Source organism: Corythoichthys intestinalis, chromosome 1, assembly GCF_030265065.1.
Source record: "Corythoichthys intestinalis isolate RoL2023-P3 chromosome 1, ASM3026506v1, whole genome shotgun sequence".
Classification (NCBI taxonomy): Eukaryota; Metazoa; Chordata; class Actinopteri; order Syngnathiformes; family Syngnathidae; genus Corythoichthys; species Corythoichthys intestinalis.
The window spans coordinates 76497954-76514357 of record NC_080395.1 but is presented as its reverse complement, the minus strand read 5'-3'; the positions used below and the strand labels follow the sequence as shown (position 1 = coordinate 76514357).

The 16404-nt window shown below is 40.4% G+C and overlaps 1 protein-coding gene across 4 annotated transcripts in view; it reads left to right on the top strand.

Annotated features, from left to right (window-relative positions):
* The window catches only part of LOC130921704 (coiled-coil domain-containing protein 102A-like), an 88655-nt gene extending 73641 nt beyond the window's left edge, over window positions 1-15014 (top strand). For 3 of the 4 annotated variants that reach the window (XM_057845920.1, XM_057845936.1, XM_057845927.1), the window contains 2 exons: window positions 630-733; window positions 9957-15014. In XM_057845920.1, the coding sequence (XP_057701903.1) occupies window positions 630-733; window positions 9957-10092 (240 nt within the window). In that variant the 3' untranslated portion in view covers window positions 10093-15014. The remainder of the gene's footprint in view (window positions 1-629; window positions 734-9956) is intronic. The other variant, XM_057845942.1, reaches the window with a different exon arrangement.
* Window positions 15015-16404: the final 1390 nt, after the last annotated feature.

Here is a 16404-nt window from a genome sequence, read left to right as displayed (position 1 = left end):
GAGTCTCATATGCAATCAACACACAGGTTTAGTGGGTGCACACAGCACACGCAAATACACACACTCACAAATGTATGCAAGCGCACATGTGGCGATAAATTGCAGACGGGAAAATTACCAACCTCATTTTTATTTACCTTGTGATTAATTAGCTAATTGCATATTACGACAGGCTTACTTTTGGCATTCTGTGATTCACTATAGCACAAGAAAAAGGAAGTCTAGTGAGACTTGGTTTGTAGACGAGAGAAGACAGGACACCTCATACACAGAAAAGCAATCTGGTGTATGTAGTATAGTGCAGTGATATACAGTTTTGGGGAATATACGCGTAAGCAACCACTGACCAGACATGGCACTAGCTGTAAGGGCAGGTTGACATCGTCTCCTCAATGCTCTTTCCCCAGCACTATATCTTAGTCCAAGGCGGTAATGTCAGGTCATGGTCGAGGAGCCGCTGTGTTAACGGCTGGTGCTGAGCTGGTATTAGTTTTGCGTCAACGACCCAGGAAAGGAGACAAAGGAAGAAACTCAAACTCATAGAGCTTTAGACATAGAAATATGGTAAAAAAGAAAAAGAAGAAATATTGTGTGGGTATAAAAACCACTTTTACATGTATTTTTATTAGCTGGACGAGTCCCATAACCAGACAAGGAAACTCCAGAGGTCTTTGGATGAACAGGTTGAGCAGTCCGAGAACCTGCAAGTACAACTGGAACACTTGCAGTCAAGGTAAGAGACACAAATGTGCAGGCACATATACAATGCACTCACATTCATATACTAGTCCTTCTCAAAAAATTAGCATATTGTGATAAAGTTCATTATTTTCTGTAATGAAGTGATAAACATTAGACTTTCATATATTTTAGATTTATTACACACAACTGATGTAGTTCAAGCCTTTTATAGTTTTAATATTGATTATTTTGGCAAAAAAAGTCAAGAAAAACCCAAAATCCCTATCTCAAAAATTAGCATATTTCATCCAACCAAAACAAAAAAGTGTTTTTTTAATACAAAAAAAGTCAACCTTCAATTAATTATATCAGCTATGCACTCCATTCTTGGTCGGGAATCCTTTTGCAGAAATTACTGCTTCAATGCAGCGTGGCATGGAGGCAATCACCTGTGGCACTGCTGAGGTGTTATGGAGCCCCAGCATGCTTCGATAGCGGCCTTAAGCTCATCCAAAGTGTTGGGTCTGGTGTCTCTCAACTTCCTCTTCACAATATCCCGCAGATTCTCTATGAGGTTCAGGTCAGGAGAGTTGGCAGGTCAATTGAGCACAGCAATGCCATGGTCAGTAAACCATTTAGCAGTGGTTTTGGCACTGTGAGCAGGTGCCAGGTCGTGCTGAAAAATGAAATCTTTATCTCCATAAAGCTTTTCAGCAGATGGAAGTATGAAGTGCTCCAAAATCTCCTGATAGCTAGCTACATTGACCCTGCCCTTGATAAAACACAGTAGACGAACACCAGCAGCTGACATGGCACCCTAGACCATCACTGACTGTGGGTACTTGACACTGCACTTCAGGCATTTTGGCATTTCCTTCTCCCCAGTCTTCCTCCAAACTCTGGCCCCTTGATTTCCGAATGACATGCAAAATTTGCTTTCATCTGAAAAACGTATTTTGGACCACTGAGCAACAGGCCAGTGCTGCTTCTCTATAGCCCAGGTCAGGCGCTTCTGCCGCTGTTTCAGGTTCAAAAGTGGCTTGACCTGGGGAATGCGGCACCTGTAGCCCGTTTCCAGGTTTCTGCAGGTCCCCCAAGGTCTGGAATCGGCCCTTCTCCACAATGTTTCTCAGGGTGCGCTCACCTCTTCTGGTTGTGCAGCGTTTCCTGCCACACTTTTTCCTTCCCACAGACTTCCCACTGAGGTGCCTTGATACAGCACTCTGGGAACAGCCTATTCGCTCAGAAATTTCTTTCTTGCCCATGACTGCGGTTTTGAGTAATGAACCAGGCTGGGAGTTTTTAAAATACTCAGGAATCTTTCACAGGGGTTTTAACTAAGGCTGTCAAAATTATCGCGTTAATGGGCGGTAATTATTTTTTTTTAATTAACCACGTTAAAAATATTTGACGCAATTAACGCACATGCCCCGCTCAAACAGATTAAAATGACAGCACAGTGCAATGTCCACTTGTTACTTGTGTTTTTTGGAGTTTTGTCGCTCTCTGCTGGCGCTTCGGTGCGACTGATTTTATGGGCTTCAGCACTCATGAGCATTGTGTAATTATTGACATCAACAATGGCGGGCTACTAGTTTATTTTTTGATTGAAAATTTTACAAATTTTATTAAAACAAAAACATTAAGAGGGGTTTTAATATAAAATTTCAATACCTTATCTTTTAAGAACTACAAGTCTTTCTGTCCATGGATCACTTTGACAGGATGTTAATAAGGTTAATGCCATCTTGTTGATTTATTGTTATAATAAACAAATACAGTACTTATGTACCGTACGTTGAATATATATATCCATCTTGTGTCTTATCTTTCAATTCCAACAATAATTTACAGAAAAATATGGCATATTTTATAGATGGTTTGAATTGCGAGTAATTGCGATTAATTACGATTAATTAATTTTTAAGCTGTAATTAACTCGATTAAAATTTTTAATTGTTTGACAGCCCTGGTTTTAAGTTAATTCGTTGATTCAGATGATTAGGTTAGTAGCTTCTTTAGAGTATCTTTTCATGGTATGCTATTTTTTTGAGATAGGGATTTTTGTTTTTTCTTGACTTTTTTGCCAAAATCATCAATATTAAAACAATAAAAGGCTTGAACTACTTCAGTTGTGTGTAATGAATCTAAAATATATAAAAGTCTAATGTTTATCAGTACATTACAGAAAATAATTAACTTCATCACAACATGCTAATTTTTTTGAGAAGGACCAGTACACACAGGACACCATACTAGGTCTCCAGGAGGTGGAGAGGGGGTCCTAATAGAAACGGAATTGCCTTTGTTATTGCTACAATGAGGGTAGGGTGATAAGTGTCTCAAAACCTTTCACCGTGGGTGCACACAATCACGTTCACATATGGTGACTGGCTGGATTCGACCGATATATTCGTGGATCTCGAAAATACACTTGGATTTATTTCTGGATCTTGAGAAGACTTGCAGGAATGTATTGTGTGAATATTCTTGAGGGAAATCTCTCGTCATTTGAGGGCGTGGGGGTCTGAGTTCATAATTTGACTAAGGGTGCCGGCTGTAAAGCAGACTTTTTCTACTACTGGACTACTGCTCTTGTCGACGTCAACTAGTTGACTGCTGCTCGCCCACAGCTCCTCTTTGTCACATTAACCTTGCCACCCGCCTCCTGATGTAGTTGGTCCATTGCTGGCCTTCGTCAGGCCCAGCAACGAGTTGGTGCTTGCTAAGCATCAATTATCAGTCCCTTGGGCCAGTGTTTGTTTATACCAACACGAGCCCAGACCAAGCAAGAACACCAACTCTGTGAAAAGGCGCCACAAAGGTTTATGCTCATCAAACAAATTTTGATGTCACACAGAGACAACCCAAGGAAATAAAAATGCAATTTCTAAATGATGATATTATTTACTAAGGGCCGAAAAATAACAAAACTATAAAGTTGTACTTCTACATACGAAGTTAATTCGTTCCAAGACCTTGTTTGTAAGTCTAAATGGTGGTATGTCGAGCAGGATTTTCCCATAAGAATACATAATAATCTCATTACCGTATTTTTCGGACTACAAGTTGCACCTGAGTATAAGTCGATCCAGCCATAAAATGCCCAACGAAGAGAAAAAAAACGTATACAAGTCGCACCGGAGTATAAGTCGAATTTTTGGGGGAAATTTACTTGATAAAATCCAACACATAGAACGGACATGTCATCTTGAAAGGCAATTTAATATAAAAATACAATAGAGAACAACATGCTAAATAAATGTACAGTGTGCAGTGCATGAACAACGAAATGTGAATATACTGTCCTACGCTACGGCTCGGTCCTGGCTATCCAGCGAACTCCCAAAAGACAATGCTGGACGTCCGTATAATTTGCTGAATCAATTTGGTCCTCGATAGCAATCACGTTCGCATCAACGTAAATAAATGATAATTAGGTACTATTACAGTAATACAGTAATAAGTAACAGGTTAGCATGCGTTCGCTATCATTAGCACATCGTTCAAACAACCACACAACTGGCTCTAAGTGTCCGATCGCGGGTGGAAAACACACAACAACAACAGAAAAGATGATACACGCAGGCGTTGCCTCTGTAGAGATAATTTAAAAGCATAAACAATGAAAGTAGGTTCGCAGCCGTCTTTTCTCTCGCTAGCTCGCCCACTCACTCACTCAGAGCTACGTAGCTGTCTGTCTTCTTCTGGCGTGTGAGCACTCTTCTTCATGTAAACAAGTGCGAGTGCGCCCTCACGTGAGCGTGAAAGCGCCACAAACTAAATGCATCCATTTCAAGATAAAAAAGTCAATAATACAATTGAACATACACTGCCAAAGGCAGAACGCGAACGTGGCCATAGCTATAAAGAGTTATTCAGATAACTATAGCATAAGAACATGCAAACAACTTTACAAAACCATCAGTGTCACTGCAAAACACCAAAATAACATGTGAAATTATATCATAATGTGTTAATAATTCCACACATAAGTCGCTCCTGAGTATAAGTCGCAACCCCAGCCAAAATATGAAAAAAAACTGCGACTTATAGTCCGAAAAATACGGTAATTCGTTCCACAGCCCGAAAACCTACACTAAATTCTCAATAAATATTCATGTTACTATAGCAAATATCAATAACAAAGAGCAAAACAAATAAATAATGAAAAAAAAAAAAAAAGGAATAATAATATAATAACAGCAACTACGCCTGCAAGCAGGACTGAACGGGCCCTCGCACTCTGGCACAACTCAGACAGCACGCAGGTCAGGGTGGTGGCAGATCATCCCCCTCTCATCATCTCCTGGGAACTTAACCTTCTTGGAACTCGCCTTTTTTTTTGGGATTACAAATATATTCACACACCTAGGTGAAAAAGCCCCTATTGAAGACAGTCCTACAAAAAAGGAGGCGCTACAGAGCTGTGCAGCCAAGCCCATTTTCAAACCCAAAATGAATCTTCTAATTGGGCTAATTTGACCAAGTGGGCCAAATTTTGTGGGTCTATAAGCTGCCAAAACCCTGAAAAAATCTTCCTTTTAACGGTGAACAAAATGGGCGTCACGGCAACAGACAGAGACATGTGGACGTGAACCATAAAATGTAGAATTACAAAACGTCTTGAAACCAAAATGACCAACCTGAAAAGAACTGGACATGTATAAGTGAAATGACTTTCTGTTGCCACTAGTTGGCGCTGTACGGTTGATGCAAATGATCCCAACAGAACCATTCAGGGTACGACTCTCACCAAGCACGGGAAGTTTGGCGCAGATGTGTTGTATGTCTGCCTGTTCAAAATTTGTGGCGAGACAAAATCGCGACGGTCATTTTCACGGTCCTGTTTGGACCCCTGTACATTAACGAAACCTCAATATTTTTTATCATGCAGCTGAACGCAAGGCTCCCCTGAAACAGGTTTGAGGTCAATTGACCTCCCGCAAAGGAAAATATCCTTTGCGGGAGGAGCCTTTCTCGTTTAAAAAAAAAAAAAAGGCCGTTTCCTTTTCCCAGCAGTTGTCGCCAGGTCTAATGGGTAATATTTCAATACAGTCGTGTTCAGGGTGTGATACCTCACATACATACCAGATATGAAAAAGATTGAACCTTGTGTCAGGGAGTTAAATGGTGTTATACTTGTATAGCGCTTTTCTTACACTACATCGCCATCTACCTACTGGTGACGTAGCACTAGGAGCAATGTGGGGTTCAGTATCTTGGTCAAGGATACTTAGGCTAGTTAATCAGGGCAGAGAATCGAACCCACAACCTGTAGGTTGGGGGACAACTACTCTCCCACTGAGCCACACAATCTCCCGTTATTTGTCATTTACTGAATTTTGGGTTAGGATTAGGGGGGTTTTGCAAAAAAAAAAAAAAAGGCTGTCTTTGGCACTACGCCCAGGTCAGGCCCGTGAATGAAAACTTACCATTTTGATAGCTTTAGATCTCATATGTCTCATGAAAAGTCTCACCAATATCCGATTTCCTGTTGGGTTTGGAATATGGGTGCGAGAGACTTTTTGAAGCAATTTTGCACAACGTATCAACTCCCCAAATTTCTTTGCTCTATGTTGAAAAAACCCAATAGGAGAGGACTTTTTGAAATATTAAGGGGACGCCACTGACCCATTTTGTTACATTTTTTCGCAACGTTGCAAAATTATCAAAAATTACGCAAAGCTGCATTTATGTGCAAATTTTGGTGAGTTTTCAAACATGTTCAGGCCTCCAAATTGGCCATTTTCATTTGCCATGAAAAAGAAAAATTATAATCCTTTGCATTCTAATAGGGCTCTTGCGCCAGTTGGTGCTCGGTCCCTAATAATAGTAAAATAATACCTGTTTAATGTGGCAAATGTGTTTGCGTGGTGTACCTGAACGCGTCGTGTGGCTGACTTGATAGTGAGCCCTTTTAGTTTCACTTTGTTTACTTGCTGCGGGGGACAGTAGGCACAAGTTGATGGAATGAATGAGTAGAAACCTGAAGAAGCTGGCAATTTCTTTGGCGATGTTACCACAATAATAATTGCCATCTTAACTTATAAAGACTCGCGAACAGAGGAGGACCGTCATAGACAGTCTACGGCTGTACTGAGCGAGCCATATCAGGATGCGCACCCCACGCTCATATTTTTCTCATCATCATATCATATCTATCTTCATGTTAATGGTAACGGTAAGCATCAACTTTTTTCAACCACCAGCACTAGCATTGTTGGAACCCATTTTGATTTCTCTCACAAGAAAATCTGCCACGCGTCTGTCTTGCGGGAAAACTAAGAAACTGCGGTGCTGTCATAGACCGTCGTATTTAGAGCATGTTGTCGGATGTACAAACAAATTAAGAGCCATATTTTACGTCGGACGTCGAAAAGATAGTGTGTGTCAAAGCGATCGGATGTCGTGGTACCACTGTACTATTAAAAAAAAAAAACCATTTAAAAATAGATAATGTCAAGTGACATAGGCTACAGGATCTCAAGGACAAACACATCATGCCAAGATTTTAAAAAAAATGATTGATTGTAATAAATCCATCTGGAAAAGGTTATAAAGCCAAGACTTTGGGACTCCAGAGAACCACGGTCAGAGCTTTTATTCCAAAATGGAGAAAACGCGGAACAGTGGCAAAAGTGGTTGACCAGCTAAAATGACTTCAAGTGTGCGAAGACGACTCATGACAAAATAATCTAGAACAACATCCAAAAAACTGTAGGCCTTGCTGGCTGAGTTGGGATCAGTGTTTATGACTCATCCAGTTATTGCTGGCAAGGGTGGCACAACCTGGGCAATTACTTTTTCACATATGGCCAGATAGTTTGGGATTTTTTTGTGGCATGACAAATTCTTCATTTTAAAATCTGCATTTTGGATCTATTTGGGTTGTCTTTGTGTGATATTAAATGTGGTTTGATTAACTGAAACCTTTGAGTATGATAATATGTAAAATTAGCCACAGTATTTCTAACTGATTACTAACTAATCTAACAACCCTAAACCTTCTCTGGCTCTTCGGCAAAAATGCCGTTTCTCATTAATATGCTGCTGAATAGTGCTCATTAGCGTTCTCTTTGCTCTTTTTGGCTGTCAATGAAGAAGCATTGTCAGTATTTGGCAATTTGCGTGGTGTCTTAGAGATCACGAACACACGGACGACCCTCTTCTGAAAAATGACAAGCTTCGCTAATTCACAATTATACAAAAATAAAACATTCACTCAAATTTACAATCCTGGCTTCAATGGGGTTCTGCGTGCACAGAGAGGTGAATTTCAGTTAGGACGCATGCTTCGTGCTTACAAATTCCTTATTTCTACTTAAATAAAACAATCACTCACTTAATGCCTACATGGTGCAACTTGCAAGTGTCTGAAGACAACACACAGGAGATGACGGTGGGTGTGGTTTTAGTCAATCAGATGAGGACAGCGACTTATGGTGGCGAACAAGCCGCCGGAAGTGCCTTTTGGCTGGCTAGGCTGCAAGAAGTGTTGCGGAGGAAAAACCGTCGAGCGAGAACACTATGAGGAGGCCGACTTTTGGCAGCGAACAAGCCTGCACAGGTGTCTCTGAGCTAGGCATGTGCCGGTATGAGATTTTGACGGTACGATAACCGTGAGCAAAAATACCGCAGTTTTACGGCATCACGGTATTGCAATTATAGCTCCAAAATGTATTTTGAGAGGTATGGGTTAAAAAAAAAAAAAAAAAAAAAAAAACTAAATTAATTGCCTTAAAAAAGTAAAAACACTTCTAAATAAAATTATATTGACTGTATTTTTTTTAAATTTATTTATTTATTTATTTTTATTTGAGGGGGCAAAAGCTCAAGTGAAGTTTCCCCATTTTCAGCCACTGTGTCAACTCTAGTCTACATGTCATGCCTTTGTGTTAAAAAGACGCAGAATTCATAAGTTAATAAGTTAAATATGGATAAGTTAGTTAAAATGTGAATGTTGTTGTGTAAAGGTTTAATCTAAAAACACTGGGAGTGAGACGTCTCCTTGTCCAGCGAGCGTACATTTGTGCTTAGGGCAAGATCATCTGTCGCAATTAGCGATCTTTGATGTTATCCCTTTTTCTTCATTCAAGCTTGTTTCTCAGTGGCCGTGAGATTTATAACCTCGACGAAGTTGCTCTCCCAGCTAAGTCTAGGCTAACATTCGTCTTTGTAAGTTTTTAGTTAATTTGTATTTTGAATTTGAAAGGAAAATGTGTGTTTTGTTTTTGGCGAACTTTTTCATTGATGACTTCCTCACATTCTGTTGTGTTTGTGCTAATGAAGCTACTCACACGTGTAAAATACTATTGTACAACGTTTTAAAAGTGTTCATTTTTTATATTTCAGTTACCATGATTTGAGACCTCCATAAATTCAAGAAAAGTACGCCTTTTGTTTGGAGTGTTTCTTTTTTGGTGTTTAGCACATCAACAACCGGAGAGGGAGGATTGAGCGCTACCGCTCCAAGACACTTCTGGCTGCATTTTTGAGACTTGTAAAATAGCGAATACCGTACTACGGTATGACGGAAAATTTTTGTTTTCATACCATGGTAAACCTTGAAACCGGTAACCGGCACATGCCTACTCTGAGCCGCGTAAACGGCAGAGAGCGTCGAAGGATGGAGGTCGTGGGAGGATAAAGTGACAGAGACATGAACTGGTCGTGCAACAAAAATATCGCACAAAACCTCAGCGATTGCGCATGTCTAGATTTCAACAATGTATTATTTACATAACGTATACAGGAAGAGGCAACCTCCAGATGGCTCAGTGCTCCTAATAGTAGGAGTGAAAGAGGAATGAAGGGGGCAGTACTTGCATCTTTCCATTAATCGATTATAAAAAATAAAAGTTGCAGCCAGAGGCGTCACTAGGTTTTAAGAACGGGGGGCATAGCCTCCAGGAGTTACATAGGTTGTACCAACTGCTAGCACAGGGGAAATGCGGACTGGATTTTCAGCAATGTGGGCGTTCTCTATATCAACAAGTGGAATGGATAGGCTCTCTAACTTACGCTATGAAGTAAAGAGAAACTGACAGATTTATGACCAACCACCTCCAGATACAAACTAAATTTCAGGCACAGAGACTGCTCACGTTACGCATGATTTCTGAAAGTACTCGTTATTCGGCCTTAAATGATACACACTCACTATTTTATTTGTCTTATGATTTTTGACCCACGATTAGATAATGATGTAAAAAAATAAAAAAAACCTTTTTGGCTAAACACTTTTTCCCGTGGCACTGTTTTCTTTGTCATAGGCTTCGCCGCCAGCAGCTGAGTCCTGGTCTGTTTGGGAAGATGCGATCAGCTCGGTTCAGTCCTGATAACCCAGATGGCTCAACTAGTGACATTGATGAGGAAGAAGAGCAACTGCATCTCCAGATTCATGGATGACACTTATATGTATTGTCAGTGTTTACCCAAATGTGTATCTTCAAAAATGCCAATGAGCTAAATAAGATGATATAGCTATGGACATAAAAAGGGAGGTGCCCATCTACAATGAAAAACTGCATAAGTTGAAAGGGGATCTAGACTAAAACTAAACCAAACAAACCTGTGTGGCTTATCTAGCCACACTGTTTTAGGCAAAACTGCATTTTGTCTCCTTGGTTTCTGGAGCAAGAGTAACATTTATCCTGTATTTTTTGTTATTTCTTCTTGATTTTATCTCTGGACTGCAACAATAAGCCACTCTCAGACACACGCTGAACTGCGGTTAAGTGCTGGGATTTAAACGGGTAGCCCTTATATCTGAAAGCTATTTCCCCGGTCGACTGATATGGAGATGACACGGACATGAGTCGCATCCTAGTATAATGTCTGGGACATTCATGTATGAAAACAGCCGGTTATTTCACGGGTCACGGCGCGAAGGCTGATGACGTATATATCATGGCGGGTTGATCGTCATTTCCTCTTTCTTTGCAGTGAGACAAAAAGAGGTAAACAAAAATCGCAATTATCAACATGGCAAACTGGAAAGATAGCAAATTTAAACTGGAAACATAACAAAAATACATTGCTACTGGATCTTAGAGCCAAGGAAGAGACAGTCCATTCTCCAGCTTTGGAAATGTGTGGTTTATTCTGTTGCCACGCCGACCAAAAATGACATCATGTCCGGTTATAAAATCCCGTCCCCTGCCCATCCTGCATATGGAGCGCCGAGTCGCCAACAACACGTCGGAAAGTGTCCAACCCGGGTAATTCCCGGTATACCTCCCCACGTCTAAAAGCCATGAAACGGGTAAATCCCACGTCACACATGAATTTAGCGGTATATACTGCAAGTCTGAAAGGGGCCAATCTCATTCAAGATTATCTAACTTGGAATGAGATGGCATTTCTAAGAGCAGTTTTATCTGTCTGAAAAGGACCGTGAAAATCGTACCTCATTGTAAAATTTCATCTATGTCCACTCATTTTTCATGATGGTTAAATTGTCATTTGAAATATTTACAATCTAACATTTCGTTTTTCCTTTCATTGCTCTCAAATTTCGGGAGAAAGTCTGCTACACTGAGGTTGTGCAATTGCTCTCGAGCAAGAAGTGGCACATCGGGATTTTCTCCTAAAAGCAAATCTCGGGGCATTTTTGGCACAGTGACTGTGTCTTTGAGAACACGCCAAGTGTATGTAAAAATTTGGTGGACAAAACATTTTGAACTAGGCCTGAACGATATATCGTTTGAAGATCGTCACCGCGATGTGCAATACTCGCATCGCAAGGATGTGCGATATTTCAAATATAGCGCAAAAACACAAACTCGTTTTTCTGCTTCATGCTCATACGGCGCCACAGATTCACTCACGCTTTGACGCTCACGCTGACGAGAACAGCCTCTCACTTACACAATGGATGAGTTGCCTTTGATCGTAGAGCTACTGAGTGGTCGATGCCCAGATCAAAGCTACAACCCGGTCAATCATTGTTAACTTTAAGTACCAAACGCTAGCTGCACTGGTGACCAAGAAAAGTTTGGTCGCATTGCTTAGTAGGAGGGAGGTGTTTGAGGCTGAGTGGACTCAATGAAGTATTATAATTAATATAAATAATAATAAATAAATAATAATAAAATAAATAAAATAAATAATAAATAATATAATTAATAAGTATAATGAAGTAAGAAAATCATTTTTCTAAGTCATTCTTGTTTGAAAATAATTCCCGTTATGAAGGAGGCATGGTGGGACAGTGGTTAGAACGTCCACCTCATAGTTCTGGGATCGTGGGTGGCCTTCCTGTGTGGAGTTTGCATGTTCTTCCCGTGCCTGTGTGGGGTGTTTTTGGGGTTCCTGCTGGTTGAACACTCTAAATTGTCGATAGGTGTGAGTGTGTACGTCAATGGTGGTGTGCCCGGCTGGCAATCAGTTCAGGGTGTATCCCACCTTCTGCCTGGAGTTAGCTGTGATGGACTCCAGCACCCCCCACGACCCAGAAGATGAATGAATTATATGAATGTTCTGGCGAGTGATGAAAAATGTGTGTGCGCGCCTACATTTTGTGCTGGTGCACCTTAAGAAAAAAAGTTGGGCGCACTGGTGCAACCAATGCAAAAAGTAACTGTGGAGTCTTGGCAATATATCATTCAGGCCTATCCCAAACAGCTATTCAAGTCATTTGGTGAAAATTCTTCTATTTTTAGTATAATATCGTAATATATCGCAACCCCTCACCCCCAAAAAAATCCCAACAATAGTTGTTGTTTTTTTCCTAAATATCGCTAGAGGGGAGAAGTAACGCATTACATATACTCGATTACATTTACTTGAGTAACTTTTTGAGAAAACTTATTTGTGAAGAAAAAACGCTACTCTGCTACTTTGGGCAAGTGTCATTACATTTTTCCTGTTTATTGTACACAAGCTTGCCATACTATGAGCACGTCAATCGCGTGTAGGCTTGCCACCCGTCCCTTGAAATACGGAATCGTTCCGTAATTGGGAATTAAAAGTTGCGTTCCATATTGAACCAATACGGAACGCAGTTTATTCCGTATTTCACAATTGTCCCATGGTGCAACCCCGCGCGACCCGCGGCTCCGATGGCACGCCCAGCACATTCACGTCTGTCACACGCAAACACAGACCCGCGCTCTTAAGTGAACAATGAGCCAACAATAATGAACAAAAAGGGCAGGAGAGATTAAAGACAGCAAAATAGTTATCTGCATGCCCGCTGCCGTCTGCCCTGCCCTGCCCTGCCCTGCCCTGCCCTGCCCTGCCCTGCCCTGCCCTGCCCTGCCCTGCCCTGCCCTGCCCTGCCCTGCCCTGCCCTGCCCTGCCCTGCCCTGCCCTGCCCTGCCCTGCCCTGCCCTGCGCTGCCCTGCGCTGCGCTGCGCTCCACTTCCGGGTAGGTTGCCTAGTTACGGAAGTTACCTCGCTGGAATGTTGATTTTTTTTTTTTTTTTTTTTTTCCGAAACATGCATTTATTATCAGTCAATATAGAATGAATTTATGTACCCATAAAGAACATCTTATTTTGTTATGCTAACTAATGCTCCTCATTTGGAATTATTCCTAAGCGATTAACAGCAAATAAACACTGAATTAATAGTCTTAATGTGAATATATACTATCAATTGATTGATTAATAGTGATACCAAAATTAAAGCAATAATTTGACATCATCCCACTCCTACCCTCTAAATTACTGCAGCTGAGGTGACACAGGTATACCACACAGTACAACATGGCCAGAGCCACAACAGTGCTGACGGTGGATACAAGCTCAATCAAAAGATTCTATGTGATTCCAAAATGGTGAAGAAAAGGACTTTGGGGAGAACAAAGCAAGAGGCACTGTTGAAACAAGTCCTGGTTCCGAAGGCAGTGGGTGTTGTGCTCAAGATCTTAACGTCACCCATCCCATTCTCCATATAGACCAATCCCTCGAATAAATTGAGCAGGAAGTCCAGAGTCTAGGCTCACCAACAAAACGCTGGACTTCATAGAGAATGCAGACGAGTCAGCTGCTGGAATTGTAGCTCCCCTGGAACATTCCCTTGAAAAATTTGGCTTGTCAATGGATCACGTGACTGCATTCAGTGCTGACAACATAAATGTTAATTACGGTATTCACAACTGTTTTCACTAAACTGCAGAAAAAAAAGAAAAAAAATCTGCTGCAAAAAAACTGCCATGCCCACATAGTGCACAATACAGTTTTCTAAATTTCTATGGATTTTAGGAGTTTTGAGGATGTCCCTTTTTCTTTTTCGCCTGTAAGGCTTCGGGCGCGAGGGGGGGCGTCCCTTATTTCTATTTCTGAAAGGTGGCAACCCTAATCGCGTGGCGTCTTCAAAGCAACGTAAAAATGAAGTATTTGACATAGAGCGCTAGGGGTATGCCATCTGAGGCACCCCACTATTCGATTCGATTACAATTCGGGGTTCAACGATTCAATCGTTGAACGATGATCACGGTATTGACGATGATCACGATTATTGATGCATCATACATTATTAATTAATAAAGTAGCCAGACAAATTTATGTCAATTATGTATTTAAAATATCCTAATGATTCAACAGGAACGATTGAAACATGCCCATACAACAAAAAGCTGCCCTTAAGCTACTTTTTTTGTTTTTTCTATACACAAGAAAGTGCAGTAACACGAACCATTTCAAAGGCAGTACTTATTTCTCAACATGCCTATACAACACAAAGCTGACCTAAGCGGCTCTTTTTCACAAGAAGGTGCAAAAACATTAGCTGTTTCAAGGGCAGTACTTATTTCTCTCAACAATACAATAACATTTACACTGGTGGAATGAATCTCACAATCGATGTATTGCCACAACTTTGTAGAGTGCTTCCCTCAACATAAATCTCCCAGTTTTTATCTGGAACCGATTGACCACGGAAAACCAGAGATATGATCCTTTTAATTTCATAATAGTCACTATGAAGGAAGTTTTCACGATTCAAACTAGGAACTATTTTCTCCACTAGAGGGCACTAATGCTTTTTGGACGACTAAAGCTTCATTTCTTTTTTTTTTTCTCTCTCTCACCGAAATTCAATGTATTATTATTATTACTTTTTTATTTTATTTTATTTTATTTTGTATTTTTGTAATGGGTTATTGTACAGTATTATAACAACTGTTCATATGGATAAGTTTGTGCTGAGAGAGAAAAAATACCATTGTTTAAAAAAATAAAGCAGTTACTCACAATGTTAACTCATTGAGTATTCTTTTCACTGGATACTTTTTTACTTGTACTTGAGTACATTTTTTGAATGACTACTTTTACTTTTGTAATATTATTCTGAAGTACTGCTACTCGAGTAAATTTTTTGGCAGCTCTACCCACCTTTGAATATCGTTTAGGCTTATTTTGAACCCTAAGTTTCAGCGTAATGATTTAGATTTAGAACTTCTGCAATTAGTTCGTCATCCAGTTTCAGTTTATTCACACATACAGTAGTATCATGGTGCACACAAGAACATTGTCATATATACAAGCAGTTCATCTGATAAGATGCATGAAAGCGACACTCCAAATAAGCTTTTTTGAAGCTTGTAGTAGGGGCCCAGTCAAACAGCACACACATACACACATACATACAATTAACTAAGGAAAATTTCAACATTCTGATTACATCAGATTTGACATGCAATACCTCAGTAATGTTATTCAAACACTCAACATATTAAGCATACATTGCAAGGAGGTGAGTTTTCATTTTTTTCTCAAAAATGGAGATGGAGTGCGACATTTTAAGTGTTTCGTCCAGTTCATTCCAGATCTGTGGTCCTCTGCTCACAATGCCAAAGCTTGTAGACTTTAGCCTTCTGTTTTTTTCCAGTGATGTGATTTTTTTCTTCGGGTAGTATTTGTGTGCTGAGGAGGACAGATTGGGATGAAATCACTTAATTTATGGTTTAGTTTATGGATGACCTGATACATTATGCAAGTAGATTGAAAGTAGTTGTGTTCTTTTAGCCTCAGAAGGTGGTGGTGGTGGTGGTGGTGGTGAAATATTTACAGTGCCTTGCAAAAGTATTCGGCCCCCTTGAACCTTGCAACCTTTCGCCACATTTCAGGCTTCAAACATAAAGATATAAAATTTTAATTTTTTGTCAAGAATCAACAACAAGTGGGACACAATTGTGAAGCGGAACAACATTTATTAGATAATTTAAACTTTTTTAACAAATAAAAAACTGAAAAGTGGGGCGTGCAATTTTATTCGCCCCCCTTGCTTTAATACTTTGTAGTGCCACCTTTTGCTCCAATTACAGCTGCAAGTCGCTTGGGGTATGTTTCTATCGGTTTTGCACATCGAGAGACTGACATTCTTGCCCATTCTTCCTTGCAAAACAGCTCGAGCTCAGTGAGGTTGGATGGAGAGTGTTTGTGAACAGCAGTCTTCAGCTCTTTCCACAGATTCTCGATTGGATTCAGGTCTGGACTTTGACTTGGCCATTCTAACACCTGGATACGTTTATTTTTTAACCATTCCATTGTAGATTTGGCTTTATGTTTTGGATCATTGTCCTGTTTGAAGATAAATCTCCGTCCCAGTCTCAGGTCTTGTGCAGATACCAACAGGTTTTCTTCCAGAATGTTCCTGTATTTGGCTTCATCCATCTTCCCGTCAATTTTAACCATCTTCCCTGTCCCTGCTGAAGAAAAGCAGGCCCAAACCATGATGCTGCCACCACCATGTTTGACAGTGGGGATGGTGTGT